Here is a 17,500-nt window from a genome sequence, read left to right as displayed (position 1 = left end):
TTTTCAAATTCACGAATATGACTGAAAGTGACGGAAGTCTGTTCGTCTAAGCCCGCTTTTCTCTGTATTTTTTCAGCCTCCGCCACAGCCTGGCTATCTGTAAATTCAGGATGTAACAGACTTGCTAGGCTAATGGCAAAACATAGTTGATTATTCGAGTTTAATGGATTGTAAAGATAACGAGCTTTTTTTCTGCGGATTTCATGTTCCAAAAGGGTTTCGATTTTTCTTCTTACACCACCTCGAGGGTTATGTATCACCTGGACCATCACCTGTATTTCTTCATCGTTCAATATTTCAACGTTTGATTGTACCAACAGATCTAACACGTCTTGAAAAGCATTCATCACAGCCCCGGCATCGTTTCGAAATGTAAATGAAGTGTGTTGATTTGCACTTTCACCGGATAACTCCAATTGAATGATATCGTCGGGTCTAGCTTCCTTAGTTACCATCTGTGTCAGCTTTTTAAGGCTCCCCAAGACTCCGCGGTAAAATGTGGCGTAATCTGTTACATCGTTGTTTTGAGGAAAAGTTAAAACGCTGGATAGTTGTATATTGTTGAATGTTTCCCTCCTCAAGACATTTACCCCATCACCCCTCTGGGTCTCATTTGAAATTGATTAGTCAGCCGTTGACGGTTGGTTCTGCATGACCCCCACCACCTCCGAAAAATCCAAACATTCCCCCGAGGGTGTCGCCCCTCCCAACACCTCGTGATGCTGTGTAGAGGCTTGTGTGTTTGTGTTTGAATTTAACACATTAATATCATCTTGCAAAGACGGATCATCGTTTGGTTCCCATTCTATCTGGTTGTTTGGATCTAAATGATGATTACAAACGTCTTCATCTTCTACAATAACTACATCTAATTCAGATGGAACTACACCCATTATATTTCTCTAAAGAAAAAAAAGAAAAAATAATTCGAATGGAACAGATATAACAAACCAGTATGTATCAAATCATGTCTGCCATCTTCATGAGAGTGCGAGCCAATATACGATAGTACTGTTTCAGCCTTCTTCTGTTTCTATCATGTTTGTCGAGCTGGCGGGCGCATCTACGCTTCCTCCTGCGTTTGTTGCCTGTGGAAAAAAAAAAATAATAATAATAATAATATATACCGGCTTTAACCACATGTGGCGCTGTCATCTCCACTCATGCAAGCATAGCCGGAAATAAACCCACCCCCTCCGGAATCAGTCCCCGCCCATTCCCCTTAGGCGCGAAATTCATTTGAGCGAAAGACATTGGAATGAGAGGAGCTCTTTAAAGCTCCTGAGAATCTTAAAAAGCTTACAGAAAACGAGAAAAACTTACAGCGGGTGCCTGTTGGACATTCACCGTCGTTTTCGATGATTTCCCCTCGGAGCAAGGATTCGATGTCTGGAGTCTTTGGCGCAATCAAGCCTTCTCCTCTGCCTGGAATGGCCGTTGACGGACCCTCCAGCGTTAAGGGAGACCAGTGAGCAAGAGATGTAAACGGAAAATCTGTAAGTAAATATATGTATATATGTATCGTATACCGCATGTTTTTTTTCTTGTAAAAATGAGAATTATTTGACTCACCAGACTGCGATTGGGTTAAAGGGATCGCGTTGGTCTCTTCCGGCGAATCCTCTATAAAACAAAATAATGAATACACACAATATTAAATAATTCGAAGGTTTAAACACACCTCGATAATCATCTTCCAACTTTGTAAGATCGATCAAACAAAGTTCTTCGTCTTTCACTTCGTCGTCATCGGCTGTTAAAAAAAAAAAAGGTATTACATCGTCGTACACGTGCAATGCTTTTAACGTTTAAATGCTTAAACGGAGTTAAACCATTGTCTAATAACGTGGTAAAAACGGAGGTAATGAAATGAATACAGTAAAAAAAAAAAAATCGGTACTTACACAAAAGGATTGGAGACTCTGTTAGGAGATCCCTTGGTGGTGGGTGAATTTCAACTCGATGTTCGACTGTTTTTAGTTCGAATAAATACTTATTATAGTAACATTAAACAGACGTGTTACAAGGAATGAAAAAAAAAAAAAAAAAAGAAATTACCTTTCATTCTGCAAATCGCGGTTACACTGTGTTCTGCTCTAGTTTCTCCATCTGTTTAAATATGTTTTCGTGAGGTATGGAAGTTGTTTCAGACGATCGTAAACATTTAAACTGTCAGATGGGTGGTCAGTAAAAACTGAACCCTCCTTTGTCCCCCAAACTGACCTGTTGTTTCAAACGGTCATAAACATTTAAACTGTCAAATGGTTGGTCAGTAAAAACTGAACCCTCCTTTGTCCCCCAAACTGACCTGTTGTTTCAAACGACTGTAAAGACCAGTTGCTACGTGACACTGTGTTCTGCGATAGTTTTTTCCATCTGTTTAAATATGTTTTCGTGAGGTATGGAAGTTGTTTCAAACGATCGTAAACATTTAAACTATCAAATATATGGTCACATGCTGCTCAGATGACATTGCTTTCTTAAAAAACTGAACCCTCCTTTGTCCCCTCTTCTGGTCTTAACGATGTGTGCGTACGAATGTGTGTGTGTGTGTGTGTGTGTGTGTGTGTGTGTGTGCGTGTGTGCGTGTGTGCGTGTGTGCGTGTGTGTGTGCGTGTGTGCGTGTGTGCGTGTGTGCGTGTGTGTGTGTGTGTGCGTGTGTGTGCGTGTGTGTGTGTGTGTGTGTGTGTGCGTGTGTGTGCGTGTCCACCAAAAACTTCCCAATCCACGGTAGATAACGATGAAAATATCGAGAAAGGGCTTCCGTCTCTTCTTTCTTTTAGCTGAAATAAGCAGATATCCCCCATTTCGTATCTGAATACAAATCCAAAAGATCCCTCCATCCCGTACGCTTCCAAGTCCCATTTCTCACGCAAAGACTCGGTCGGCGGCATCTGAATACGATTTAGAAACACTCGACTTTTTTGCGGAGCGTCAATGTAAGTTTTATTATTTTTATAAATCGACACAGGCGTTTCACTAATCATGACCGAATCGAACAAAGTCTTTACGCTAACGTATAAAGCTCCAAATAATGACTAAGCCTTACACCGGCCTTTTGTACCCCTCCTCTGCGTGTGAAGTGTGTGTGTGTGTGTGTGTGTGTGTGTGCGTGTGTGCGTGTGTGTGCGTGTCCACCAAAAACTTCCCAATCCACGGTAGATAACGATGAAAATATCGAGAAAGGGCTTCCGTCTCTTCTTTCTTTTAGCTGAAATAAGCAGATATCCCCCATTTCGTATCTGAATACAAATCCAAAAGATCCCTCCATCCCGTACGCTTCCAAGTCCCATTTCTCACGCAAAGATTCGGTCGGCGGCATCTGAATACGATTTAGAAACACTCGACTTTTTTGCGGAGCGTCAATGTAAGTTTTATTATTTTTATAAATCGACACAGGCGTTTCACTAATCATGACCGAATCGAACAAAGTCTTTACGCTAACGTATAAAGCTCCAAATAATGACTAAGCCTTACACCGCCCTTTTGTACCCCTCCTCTACGTGTGTGTGTGTGTGTGTGTGTGTGTGTGTGTGTGTGTGTGTGTGTGTGTGTGTGTGTGTGTGAAGTGCGTGCGTGTCCACATCTCCACACGTAACATTCCCAGCCATCAATACATCGAAATCTGGAAGTTGTTTCAAACGATCGTAAACATTTAAACTATCAAATATATGGTCACATGCTGCTCAGATGACATTGCTTTCTTAAAAAACTGAACCCTCCTTTGTTCCCTCTCAGGTCTTAACTCCACCCTCTTCCTGGTTTAACCACTCCCACCGCAGGTCTTAACTCTGCCCTCTTTCTGTTTAAAACTCCACCCTCTTCCTGGTTTAACCACTCCCACCGCAGGTCTTAACTCCACCCTCTTCCGGGTAAGCCACACCCACTTGACCTTGACATTTGACCCTGAGCTTTGACTTTGACCTTTAACCTTGACCCCTCATAAATCATTAACCTTTGAACTTGACCCCTCTTAAATCATTGACCTTTGACCTTGACCCCTCATAAATCATTGATTTATGGGGGGTCATAAATCATTTTTGACTAAAGGTATCCCCTTAAATTCTCTTGTGTGTTATCATGTGCGACCCATGCAGCCCTGAAGCATGTTTACTTGTGTGTGATATCAAGTGCAATCCAAGCAGTTCTGCAGCATGTTTACTTGCGTGTGATATCACGTGCAATACAAACAGTCATGCACCATGTTTGCGTGTAATACGTGCGATACAGGCCGTCTTGCAGCGTGTTTGTTTGTGTATGATATCATGTGCGATACAAGCAGTAATGCAGCATGTTTACTGGTGAGTGATATCATGTGCAATTCAAGCAGTTCTGCAGCATGTTTACTTGTGCGTGATATAATGCTCGATACAAGCGGTTCTGCAGCATGTTTACTTGTGCGTGAAATCATGTGCGATACAAGGAGTCCTGCAGCATGTTTGTGTGTAATATCATGTGCGACAAAAGCCGTCTTGCAGCGTATTTGTTTGTGTGTGTTATCATGTGCGACCCATGCAGCCCTGAAGCATGTTTACTTGTGTGTGATATCATGTGCAATCCAAGCAGTTCTGTAGCTTGTTTACTTGCGTGTAATATCACGTGCAATACAAACAGTCACGCACCATGTTTGCGTGTAATATGTGCGATACAGGCCGTTTTGCAGCGTGTTTGTTTATGTATGATATCGTGTGCGATACAAGCAGTAATGCAGCATGTTTACTGGTGTTTGATATCATGCGCAATTCAAGCAGTTCTGCAGCATGTTTACTTGCGGTGATATCATGTGCGATACAAGCGGTTCTGTAGCATGTTTACCTGTGCGTGATATCATGTGCGATACAAGGAGTCCTGCAGCATGTTTGCGTGTAATATCATGTGCGGTAAAAGCCGTCTTGCAGCGTGTTTGTTTGTGTTTGAGTGTTTGATATCATGTGCGATACAAGCAGCCCTGCAGAATGTTTACTTGTGTTTGATATCATGTGCAATCCAAGCAGTTCTGCAGCATGTGTACTTGCGTGTGATATCACGTGCAATACAAACAGTCCTGCACCATGTTTGCGTGTAATACATGCGATACAAGCCGTCTTGCAGCGTGTTTGTTTGTGTTTGATATTATGTGCGATACAAATAGTCCTGCAGCGTGTTTACTTGTGTTTGATATCTTGTGCAATCCAAGCAGTTCTGCAGCATGTGTACTTGCGCGTGATATCACGTACAATACAAACAGTCCTGCACCATGTTTGCGTGTAATACATGCGATACAAGCCGTCTTGCAGCGTGTTTGTTTGTGTATGATATCGTGTGCGATACAAGCAGTCCTGCAGCGAGTTTACTTGGGCAAAGCTGGTCACCCGGTTAACATCAACATGTGCTCCAGTAGACAGACATTTTATTTCCATTTTAGTCAAGTCATTTACAAAAGGTAAACATGCTTGGCTATAGGGTACTAGGAGCTAGCAGCTACACAACAGCTAAGCACACAGTAGCACAGAATCTAGAAATACGCAGTAATCATTGAACAATAAAACAGCACACGTGTCAACCAAACAAGTATAGTTACATATTACTTACACATACAAAGTCTCCAAGCATATATGAAAGTATCCAGTAAGAAACGTGTCCGCATCGTTAGACTTACTGAGTCATATAAGAGTAACATAAATTATTGTGGCCACTAGGTGTCACCAAAAAAAGCAATTAAGTTAAAGTTAAGTTAAAGTACCAATGATTGTCACACACACACTAGGTGTGGCAAAATGATTCTCTGCATTTGACCCATCACCCTTGATCACTCCACTACACTTCAACTTAAAGACAGCATACATCCATTACAGACGGTTAATAATAAATAGGTTATAGTTTTTTTCATATCTACCATTGTTCTGTTTGACTCATTTCATTTAATCAAGCCTTTTCTAACATTCCACACCACTAAATAGTAAAAGTATGTATTATTCCTGATGATATCATAGTGCATCAGTATCGGCCAATAGTCAAGGCTCCAATATTGGTATTGTATCGGGACACCTCTGATTATTATGTGTGAAAATGCTTAATTTTTGCCTAAAAGGTGTAGAACAGGGGTCACCAACCTTTTTGAAACCAAGAGCTACTTCTTGGGTACTGATTAATGCGAAGGGCTACTAGTTTGATAGACACTTAAATAAATTGTCAGAAATAGCCAATTTGCTCAATTTACCTTTTTTTTAATTTACCTGTAATATATATATATATATATATATATATATATATATATATATATATATATATATATATATATATATATAGATATATATAAATGGCTATTTCTGGAAGTTTTTTTGTAGATAATAAATAATGAAAAAAACACTTAATTGAACGGTTTAAAAGACGAGAAAACACGAAAAAAGTGAAAATAAAATTTTGAAACATAATTTATCTTCAATTTCGACTCTTTAAAATTCAAAATTTAACCAAAAAATATGAAGAGAAAAACTAGCTAATTCGAATCTTTTTGAAAAAATTAAAAAAATAATTTATGGAACATCATTAGTAATTTTTCCTGATTAAGATTAATTTAAGAAATTTTGATGACATGTTTTAAATTGGTTAAAATCCAATCTGCACTTTGTTAGAATATACAGCATTTGGACCATGCTATATTTCTAACAAAGACAAATCATTATTTCTTCTACATTTTCCTGAACAAATATTTGAAAAGAAATTCAAAACACTTTTAAATAACTTTTAAATTTGATTCTACAGATTTTCTAGATTTGCCAGAATAATTTTTGGGAATTTTAATCGTAATAAGTTTGAAGAAATATTTCCCAAATATTCTTCATTGAAAAAACAGAAGCTAAAATGAAATATTAAATTAAAATGTATTCAGTATTCTTTACAATAAAAACATTAATTTATTTGAACATTGATTTAAATTGTCAGCAAAGAAGAGGAAGGAATTTGAAAGGTAAAAAGGTATATGTGTTTAAAAATCCTAAAATAATTTTTGAGGTTGTATTTTTTCTCTAAAATTGTCTTTCTGAAAGTTATAAGAAGCAAAGTAAAAAAATAAATGAATTTATTTAAACAAGTGAAGACCAAGTCCATGAAATATTTTCTTTGGATTTTCAAATTCTATTTGAGTTTTGTCTCTCTTAGAATTAAAAATGTCGAGCAAAGCGAGACCAGCTTGCTAGTAAATAAATACAATTTCAAAAATAGAGGCAGCTCACTGGTAAGTGCTGCTATTTGAACTATTTTTAGAACAGGCCAGCGGGCTACTCATCTGGTCCTCACGGGCTACCTGTTGCCCGCGGGCACCGAGTTGGTGACCCCTGGTGTAGAATATACTTAAAAGAAATTGGCGCCACAAATACTGAAGTAGTATTTGTACTGTAAGTACTACAAGCAGTACATGTGTTAGTGGTATCCACAATGAACGCACGTTGAAGTCTGTCTTGTGTTTGTGGATCAGGTCCAACAGTTCGGTCATCACCGTGCGCTCCACAGAGAGCACGGGGGTCCGGCAGCCCGCCAAGTCCAAAATCCGCCGCCACAACAAACGCCTCTCAAGCGTTTTCAGCCACAGTCCCAACCTGCGGGCCGGTCCCCACGCGGGCCGACAGCTCCAGGCAGTGGACGACCCGGCAGAGTTGTCCTGCCAGGTGTCCGTCCCGGGCATCCTGAAGATCTTCGGAGGCGACATCTGCCAGGGGACCAACTACAAGAGCGTCTTGGCCACCACTCAGTCCAGCGCTAAAGAACTGGTGAAGGAGGCTCTGGACAGGTCAGATGACACAATGTAACCAATGAAACGTAGAAGACGACAGCAACCAGGACGTGGCCCGCTTGCAGGTACTGTCTGGAGAAGGAGGACGCCGGCGACTACGTGTTGTGTGATGTCATCGGTCAGACCGGCGGCGAGACGCAGTGGCGGCGGGAATGCTTCCGGGTGGTGAGCGACAACGAGAGGCCCTTGGTGCTGCAGTCGCTATGGAAACCCAAAGAGGGGTTCTCCAGGCGCTTTGAAATCCAGCGGCGGTCCAGCGTGGAGGAGCAGAGCTTAAAAGAGCGAGACACGGTGACAGCAGGTAGGACTTTCCTGAAAATGCTTCGTCAGCACTTCTTGCAGCCTCCATTGTTCTTCTTATCTCTGCTGGAGGAGACAATAAGCTGTTCTTATCTTTGTCTGAACTCTCTGAGAAGCTCCGCCCACTGGCCGTCATGCTCATCGCATCGCTTCGCTTCCTGCTCGCTGCACTGAAGTGTCGCTTCTGCTGATGTTGATGAACTTTCCTGATCCACCTCAACTTTCCCTCTTTTCGCACTTCTGGTTGCCAGTTTGGATGAATAGTTGTGTGATAACATCCTCCAACACACAGGTGTCAAACTCAAGGCAAATCCGGCCTGCCGTACCATTTTATTGTGGCCCGCAAAATCTTTCTATTGTGGCCCGCCACATCAGTTTAAGATGCCCCACTATGTCAAATGATGTTGTGGACCACATCATTTTAGTGTGGTCCACCACATTATTTTATTATGGTCCAACACATCATCATATGTCGTACTCCATATCCTTTTATTGTGGCCCACCAAATTATTTTATCGTGGTCTGCCACTTCCTTTTATTGTGGTCCACCACATCATTTTATGTGATCTGCCACATTATTTTATTATGGTCCACCACATTGTATGTGGTACTCCAAATCCTTTTATCCTGGCCCACTAAATAATTTATTGTTGTCTGCCACATCCTTTTATCATGGTTCACCACATCATTCTATGTGGTCCGCAACATAAATTTAATGTGGACCACCTCTTCATTTTTATTGTTGTCTGCCAATTTTTTTTGTGGTCCACCACATCATTTTATTTTGAACCACCAAATCATTTTTATTGTGGTCCACCACATCATTTAAAATAGCCCGCCAAATCATTTTATGTTGTGTGCCAGGTCATCTAAAGCGGTCCATCATTTTAAATTGACCTGCTATGTAATTTTAAGTGGCCCACCATTTAATTTCAAGTGGGCCGCAATATTATTTTATTGTGGCCCGCCACGTCATTTTATAGTGACCCACCAAATAATTTTATTATGATCCACCACATCATTTTATGTGGTCCGCAACATAATTTTAATGTGGACCACCTCTTCATTATTATTGTTGTCTGCCAAATTTATTCGTGGTTCACTTCATCATTTTATAGTGACCCACCAAATAATTTTACTTTTGTCCATCCACCACGTCATTTTAAAATGGCCCACCAAATCAATTTGTGTTGTGTGCCACATCATTTAAATCGGTCCGTCACATAATTTTAAATTGACCTGCGATGTAACTTTAGGGGGGATAACCGCTTAATTTCAAGTGCGCCGCAATATTATTTTGTTGTGGCCCGCCACATCATTTCATCGTGACCCACCAAATCAGTTTAATATGCTCGACCACATCATTTTATAGTGACCCACCAAATCGTTTTATTGTGGTCCACCACCTCATTTTAATATCCATCCATCCATCCATCCATTTTCTACCGCTTATTCCCTTTGGGGGTCGCGGGGGGCGCTGGCGCCTATCTCAGCTACAATCGGGCGGAAGGCGGGGTACACCCTGGAAAAGTTGCCACCTCATCACAGGGCCAACACAGATAGACAGACAACATTCACACTCACATTCACACACTAGGGCCAATTTAGTGTTGCCAATCAACCTATCCCCAGGTGCATGTCTTTGGAAGTGGGAGGAAGCCGGAGTACCCGGAGGGAACCCACGCATTCGCGGGGAGAACATGCAAACTCCACACAGAAAGATCCCGAGCCTGGATTTGAACCCAGGACTGCAGGAACTTCGTATTGTGAGGCAGACGCACTAACCCCTCTGCCACCGTGAAGCCCTCATTTTAACATAGCCCGCCAAATCAATTTATGTTGTGTTCCACAAGTGTGCCACATCATTTAAAGCGGTCTGTCACATCATTTTAAACTGACCTGCTATGTAATTTTAGGTGGCCCACCACTTAATGTCAAGTGCGCCACAACGTTATTTTGTAGTGGCCAATTATTTGGTGTAGTGACACACCACATAATTTTATGTGGTTCGCAAGTACATTTTATTGTGAACCGCTTCTTCATTTTAATTTGGCTCGTCCACATAATTCTGTGGCCCACCACATCATTTTATTTTGTAGACCACATTATTTTATGTGGTTGGCCACATAATTTTATTGTTGTCTGCCAAATTTTTTGTGGTCCACCACATAATTTAACGTGGTCCGCAACATCATTTTATCGTGGACGGTCTCTTCATTTTAATTTGGCCCGTTCCATAATTTTGATGTGGAATGCCACATAATTCTGTGGCCCACCACATCATTTTATTTGTTAGACCACATCATTTTATGTGATTGGCCACATCATTTTATTGTTGTTTGCCAAATTTTTTTTGTGGTCCTCCACGCCCTTTTATAGTGACCCACCAAATAATTTTATTGTGGTCTGCCACATCCTTTTATTGTGGTGCACCAGTCCTTTGTCCCACACGCCATTAGACTGTACAACTCCTCGCTGGGGCGGAGGGTACTAGGATGACAGGGGATGCAAAACAATAACAGTGCAATACGTTTTCATAACATGGTCACTACTGCCTACTTTTCTAGTTATATTCTTATTTTACTGTTATATATTTATTCCCATTGTTGCTTTTTAGTTTTTATTCTTATTGTAATAATTCTCTATTTTGTTTCCATTTAAACCCCCATTATTTACTTTTTACTTTTATTTAAATTGATTTCAACTCTGTACACTGCTGCTGGAATTTTAATTTTCCTGAAGGAACTCTCCTGAAGGAATCAATAAAGTACTATCTATCCATCTATCTATCTATCCATCTATCTATCTATCTATCTATCTATCTATCTATCTATCTATCTATCTATCTATCTATCTATCTATCTATCTATCTATCTATCTATCTATCTATCTATCTATCTATCTATCTATCTATCTATCTATCTATCTATCTATATAACGTGGTCCGCAGCATAATTTTAAAGTGGCCCACCAAATCATTTTATGTTGTGTGCCACATCAATTAAAGCAGTCCGTCACATCATTTTAAATCAACCTGCTATGTAATTTTATGTGGCCCACCACATTTCAAGTGGGCCTATATATTATTTTATTGTGGCATGCTACATCCTTTATTGTTCCCCGTATCTTCATTTCAATTTGACCTGTCCCATAATTGTGATGTGGCCCACCATGTTATTTATGGTCCACCGCATCATGTAAAGTGGTCCTCCAAGTCATTTAATTTTGGCCCGCCAAATAATTATATTGGTCCGCCATTTAATTTTATCGTGGCCCATCACATTCTTTTACCGTGACCTGCCAAGTCATTTTCTTGTGGATCATTTTTAACCTGGCTTGTTTCATATTAATATTAACATGGCGTGCCACATAATTCTAACATGCTCCGCCACATAATTTTATCGTTGCCCAACACATCATTTTATTGGGATTGCCTCTTCAATTTAAAAGCCTACTGAAACCCACTACTACCCACCACGCAGTCTGATAGTTTATATATCAATGATGAAATATTAACATTGCAACACATGCCAATACGGCCATTTTAGTTTACTAAATTGCAATTTTAAATTTCCCGGGACTTTTTTCTTGAAAACTTCGCGTACTGATGACGTGTACGCGTGACGTCACGGGCTGTCATGAATATGAGCGCTGCACACACACACAGCTAAAAGTCGTCTGCTTTAACGGCATAATTACACAGTATTTTGGAGATCTGTGTTGCTGAATATTTTGCAATTTGTTCAATTGATATTGGAGAAGTCAAAGTAGAAAGATGGAGTTGGGAAGCTTCAGTCTTTAGCCACACAAACACGGTGATTCCTTGTTTAAAATTCACGGAGTTGAAACTTTACTATGGATCACAGCGGACATGGATCCTGACCACTTGTCAACCAGCAGGTTTCGGTGACAAAATTGCGGTTAAAAAGTTCGCCACTTACCGGATATCAGCTGAGCTTGCGCCTCCCGTACAGCTGCCATCGACTTCCCAGAGACACTGCGCGTCAACACCCGGCCGTGGACGTACACTTCCGACTATCAGGTACTGTTAAACTCACTAAAACACTAGCAACACAATAGAAATATAAGGGATTTCCCAGTATTATCCTAGTAAATGTCTCTAAAAACATATGAATCCGTCTCAATGCAACGCGATCGCAATCGCGTTTTTTTTTTTTTTCTAGTCCGTCGCTATCAATATCCTTAAACACGAATCTTTCATCCTCGCTCAAATTAATGGGGAAATTGTCATTTTCTCGGTCTGAAAAGCTTTTTTTGTTGGCGGCTCCCCTTAAAATCAATGTGAATATAGGAGGAGCCATCATGTGACGTCATCTTCTGCGACTTTCGGTAGAGGCAGGGCTTTTCTCCAGTTGCAAACTTTATCGTGGATGTTCTCTACTGAATCCTTTAAGCAAAAATATGGCAATATCGCAAAATATTCACGTGTGACACATAGAATGGACCTGCTATCCCCGTTTAAATAAGAAAATCTCATTTGAGAAGGCCTTTAATGTGGCCTGTGTCATATTTCTTATTTTGGCATGCCACGTAATTCTTAAATGGTCCTTCACGTCATGTAAACATGGCCCAACACATAATTTTTATTGGGGATTGCCTCTTAATTTAAAGTGGACTGTGTCATATGTATTTTAGTGGCATGCCACATCATTTTAAGGTGGCCCACCATGTGATTTTTTTGGGTTGATTGCCTCTTCATATTAAATTGGCCTGTGTCATATTCATTTTAGTGGCATGCCACATAATTCTAACATGGTCCGCCACGTCATTCCGTTGTGGCCCACAACCTCACTTTATGGTGGCCCGCCAAGTCCTTTTATGTGGCGTACTACATCATTTAATGTGGTCCGCCACATCCCATGTTTGGCCTGCGAAATGCTGAAAATAAAGAACTACTCCTGGCTAAATGTATTTGATCTTTTCAATTGTAACACATGGGCCGCTACAATTGCGAAGTGGCCCTCAATACAAATGAGACAGGAAAGTGTCTCCTCATCAACACCTGTCGTCTGCTCTGGTGTCTCCAACGGAGCAGGGATCAACGCTCAGGCTCGCAAGCTGCAGAAGAACCGCTCCAGAGCCATCTCGCTCTTTGTGGACGGTAGCGCCGAGGACGTGGACGGGATGGACTTCTGGAGAAGCTTGAGCGAAATGGACCTGACCGGCGCGGCCAAAGAACCCGGCGCGGCGCTCGGAGAGGAGCGGCGGGCCGAGGCGGACCAGGAAGTTGCAAGGCTTGGCGTGGAGAAGGAGGAGACTGAGAGCAGCGACGACAACAACACTCAGTACTCCATTCACCCGCCCTTTGACTTCCCCTACTTCCTGCTCCTGCACGGATACGACCACAGACAGGTGAGCTGCTCGCCATGCGGACATCCATTAGTCTTCCTGAGGTCCAAGGAGAGGGGCTTGTCTTTGTAGACATCTATTGATTATTGATAGTCATGACTGGGCTATACAGCTGAAACCTGTATCGCAATATACTTGTTTTATATCGATATTTACTGATATTTTTTAGGGCCTAAGGAAAATAAGGACCAGTAGAAATATATATTAACTGTTGTAGCCTTCCTCTGATTATAATCCCCTCAGATGACAAGGCGGAAAGGAAATTTCCACACAAGCATGGAAATTAAACAATGTAAACAAAATTGTAAAATCACACTGAACACTTACCAATAAGCTCTTAAAATGAAGGTGCAAAAACAAGGAATATGTAAGAAATGCATAATGAAGTGTAAGAAAATAGGGTGAAAGTGAAACCTGAGAAGAAATATTTTCTGCACTAATGTGCCATGGAGATTATGTAATTTCACCTAATTGCGTTAAAAATATTTTTTACAAACCAGTAATTAAAATCCGCAAATAAGAATCAGAATCAGAATCAGCTTTATTGTCATTACGCAGGGTAATGAGATTGAGTCCATTCCATACAGTGCGATGTCTGCATGCAAGAAAACAATGTGTAAATATATAAAAATATAAAAAAATATCGAAATTGGCCTTAGTGTGTGAATGTCAGTGTGAATGTTGTCTATCTGTGTTGGCCCTGCGATGAGGTGGCGACTTGTCCAGGGTGTACGCCGCCTTCCGCCCGATTGTAGCTGAGATAGGCGCCAGTACCCCCGCGACTCCAACAGGGAATAAGCGGTAGAAAATAGATGGATAGATAGAAGTGCAAAGAAAGGTGTGGAAGAGAACAGTGTACACTCTACAACAGGGGTAGGGAACCTATGGCTCTAGAGCCAGATGTGGCTCTTTTGATGACTGCATCCAGCTCTCTGATAATTCTAAACTGACGTTGCTTAACACTATAAGTAATGAATAATTCCACTTGTAATCACAGTGTTAAAAATAATGTTCAAAATATAAAACATTCTCATGCATTTTTAATCCATCTATCCGTTTTCTACCGCACCAGTTCAAGAAGTTGCGTTAATGGTAAGAAGTTATTTATTTATTATTAGTTAGTGTGGGGCTTGCCCTCCTGGGGGTTCTTCAGACCCCCAAACACCGACATGAGAGCCTGTTTCAGGGTTACAATATTGTTTTATTTTTCAATAATTCTCTCAGTTGCTTCCCAGCAATAGTATTTCCAGCCCCAACCCAGTCTCTCCTCCTGGCTGCTGCTTATAACAGAGCGACAGGTGATTAGATAACAAGGCCCAGGTGGGCTATCTACGCACCTGTCGCTGCAGGCCCGCAGGCCACGCCCCCTCCACAGTTAGCTTCAGAATATCAATGTTATTACAAAGAATAAGATACTTTTTATACTCTAGAAATGTTGGTCTTACTTAAAAATGCATGTGTTTAGTTGTGTTCAGTGTTAATAAAAATATTATATGGCTCTTACGGAAATATTTTTAAAAATATTTGGCTTTTTGGCTCTCTCAGCCAAAAAGGTTCCCGACCCCTGCTCTACAATGTACACTGTGCAAATGTACACCCTACACACTTTGTACAAATGTGACTCTATACAGTGGGTGAAATGAATATATACATGAATATCTACATGAAAAAAACAGGGTGGTTGGTGGAATGGGTTATTGCACCAAAGAGAAGGCAGTTATGATGGGCAATGGGGCAGTCCGTTCAGGGTGATTATGGCCCTGGGGAAGAAGCTGTTCTTTAGACCAGTGGTCCCCAACCACCGGGCCGCGGCCCGGTACCGGGCTGTGGCCCGATTGGTACCGGGCCGCAGAAGAATTTTTTATAAAAAAAAAAAAAAATGTTTTTTATTTTTTATTTTTTATTAAATCAACATAAAAAACAAAATATAAACTTACAAATAGTGCACCAACCACAAAACACTCCCTTTTTCATGACAAAAACGTCCCTTTTTCATGACAAAGAAGAAAAAAAAAAAAAAAGGAAAAAAAAGGACACCCCCCCGAGCCGCGGGACAAATTAAGCGTTGACCGGTCCGCGGATACAAAAAGGTTGGGGACCACTGCTTTAGACTGTTCGTCTTGGTTTTAATGCACCTGTGGCGCTTCCCAGAGGGCAGCAGGTAGAACAGGTCAGAGCCAGGGTGGGTGCTGTCCTTGATGATGGCACTGGCTCTGTTGAGGCAGCGGGAGGTGTAGATGTCCATCAGAGAGAGGAGAGGGCGGCCGATGATCTTCTGAGTCGTCTTGACCACTCTTTGCAGCCTCTCACTGTCTGCTGCAGTGCAGCTGCCGTACCATACTGTAATACAGTAGGTCAGCAGGCTCTCGATGGACGAGCGGTAGAAGGTCAGCAGCAGTTCAGGCTTCAGGTTGTTCTTCCCGAAGACTCTCAGGAAGTGTAGCCGCTGCTGAGCCTTCTTGATGATTGCCGTTGTTAAGTGTTTGTACGGTCTCGAGCTCGGCAGAGTAACTGTGTAAAACTATATCAGTAGGTGGCAGCAGGTAGCTAATTGCTTTGTAGATGTCGGGAACATGGTTTGTCGTGTTCACAATATGCAGACGACAGCGGGAGGCAGCGTGCAGGTAAAAAGGTATCTATTGCTTAAAACAAAAAATAAACAAAAGGTGAGTGCCGCTAAGAAAAGGCATTGAAGCTTAGGGAAGGCTGTACAGAACGAAACTAAAACTGAATTGGCTCCAAAGTAAAAAAAAAACTGGATGCTGGACGACAGCAAAGACTTACAGCGTGTGGAGCAGAAGACGGATGCCACAAAGTACATCCGTACATGACATGACAATTAACAATGTCCCCACAAAGAAGGATAGCAACAACATAAATAGACTTGATTGCTAAAACAGAGCAGGTGCGAGGAAGGAAGACTTGAAACTGGCACAGGAAAATACCAACAAAACAAGAAAAGTCACAAAAATATGAGTACAAGACACACACACTGGAAGACACCAAAAACTCAAAATAAGTCCTGCTAGACCTACTTTGAGACAAGAGCTATAGTGATGCATGCTTGGTTATGGTTTAAAGTCATATCCAACACTTGAGAGAATGACTTTTAACAGACAATGTCGGCTGCTGAGTTTAATTTTTTTATGTTTTCTGCTGGTTTTTTTCAATGAAAAAAATGTAACTTGGCTCAAAAAAGGTTGAAAAAAATTGCTCTTAAGTGTGAGCGCAGTATGGTATTAGCGGTCTTGGTGGGGACGAGCACCTTGCATCATTTGCAGACCACTTTGATCTGACTATGGTCCCTTTTTTTTTTTTATCCCAAAAAGTGCCATAATGTCCTTGTGACTTTTCCTCTTTTATCCACAATTTCTTCATCTTGACTTTCTCTTCTCGCTCCATGCAAAGAATCAACAAAATGGCGCAACCAAACGTCATAGTTGATACTGTTTCCTGATGGGCAGTTGGCATGTCACTCCAAATCGATAAGTCATTTTGAACAATACTGATTATTAGTAGTCAAGGAGGCTTATAACCCATGTTTGGAGCCAATATTAATTTGCAATAAAAGTTATTTAAACATGAATATTATACGCCAGCAAACAGCTGGACAAGGCTTAAAGTTGTTTTTTTTAACATTATTTTTTAGGAAACGAGGGACCAGTTGACATAATGTTTTATTCGGCGCTATTGTTGTGGTTAATTTAGCAGCAAAAAATATCAAACACCTGTTTTATTACGTGTGTCGAAGAGGAGCATCAACATTTTGCATTTCAAAATATGGCAAATTTCCTGGGAAAATTGGCAAAAATATGACATTTCTCTCCATCACAAAAACTCAACATCTATTCAGTTGTATTCATTTTTTTTTATAACATTTTATAGATTCAATACATTGTAAGGTAACTCTGAAATATTGCCAACATTCAAATAAAAACAATAAAACTGGAACATACTGAGTAACTGGAAAGTATGAGAATGTTTGAGCTGCTGCCTGGTCTCCTCTACTTATGAAATAATCTCCTATTTGTCAAGATATTTACACAAAGTTTGGATTTT

General features: G+C 40.9%; 2 protein-coding genes across 4 annotated transcripts in view; one reads left to right on the top strand and one right to left on the bottom strand.

Annotated features, from left to right (window-relative positions):
* Positions 1–2,137, bottom strand: part of LOC133556109 (uncharacterized) — a 4,512-nt gene extending 2,375 nt beyond the window's left edge. Inside the window, exons 1-5 of one of the 2 annotated variants that reach the window (XM_061905730.1) lie at positions 1,905–2,137; positions 1,682–1,753; positions 1,573–1,623; positions 1,324–1,494; positions 1–1,088 (exon numbers count right to left, since the gene is read on the bottom strand). The exon at positions 1–1,088 is cut by the window's left edge and continues 2,375 nt beyond it. In XM_061905730.1, the coding sequence (XP_061761714.1) occupies positions 1–455 (455 nt within the window). In that variant the 5' untranslated portion in view covers positions 456–1,088; positions 1,324–1,494; positions 1,573–1,623; positions 1,682–1,753; positions 1,905–2,137. Of the gene's footprint in view, positions 1,089–1,323; positions 1,495–1,572; positions 1,624–1,681; positions 1,852–1,904 lie in introns of those variants that run through there. The other variant, XM_061905731.1, reaches the window with a different exon arrangement.
* The window catches only part of radil2a (Ras association and DIL domains 2a), a 55,338-nt gene that overhangs the window by 6,146 nt on the left and 31,692 nt on the right, over positions 1–17,500 (top strand). For both annotated transcript variants that reach the window (XM_061905733.1, XM_061905732.1), the window contains exons 2-4: positions 7,457–7,768; positions 7,837–8,072; positions 13,128–13,444. In XM_061905733.1, the coding sequence (XP_061761717.1) occupies positions 7,457–7,768; positions 7,837–8,072; positions 13,128–13,444 (865 nt within the window). The remainder of the gene's footprint in view (positions 1–7,456; positions 7,769–7,836; positions 8,073–13,127; positions 13,445–17,500) is intronic.

The sequence above is a fragment of the Nerophis ophidion genome, linkage group LG07 (assembly GCF_033978795.1).
Source record: "Nerophis ophidion isolate RoL-2023_Sa linkage group LG07, RoL_Noph_v1.0, whole genome shotgun sequence".
NCBI lineage: Eukaryota > Metazoa > Chordata > Actinopteri > Syngnathiformes > Syngnathidae > Nerophis > Nerophis ophidion.
Note: the sequence above shows the minus strand (reverse complement) of the source record. Positions and strands in the feature narration are given on the sequence as shown.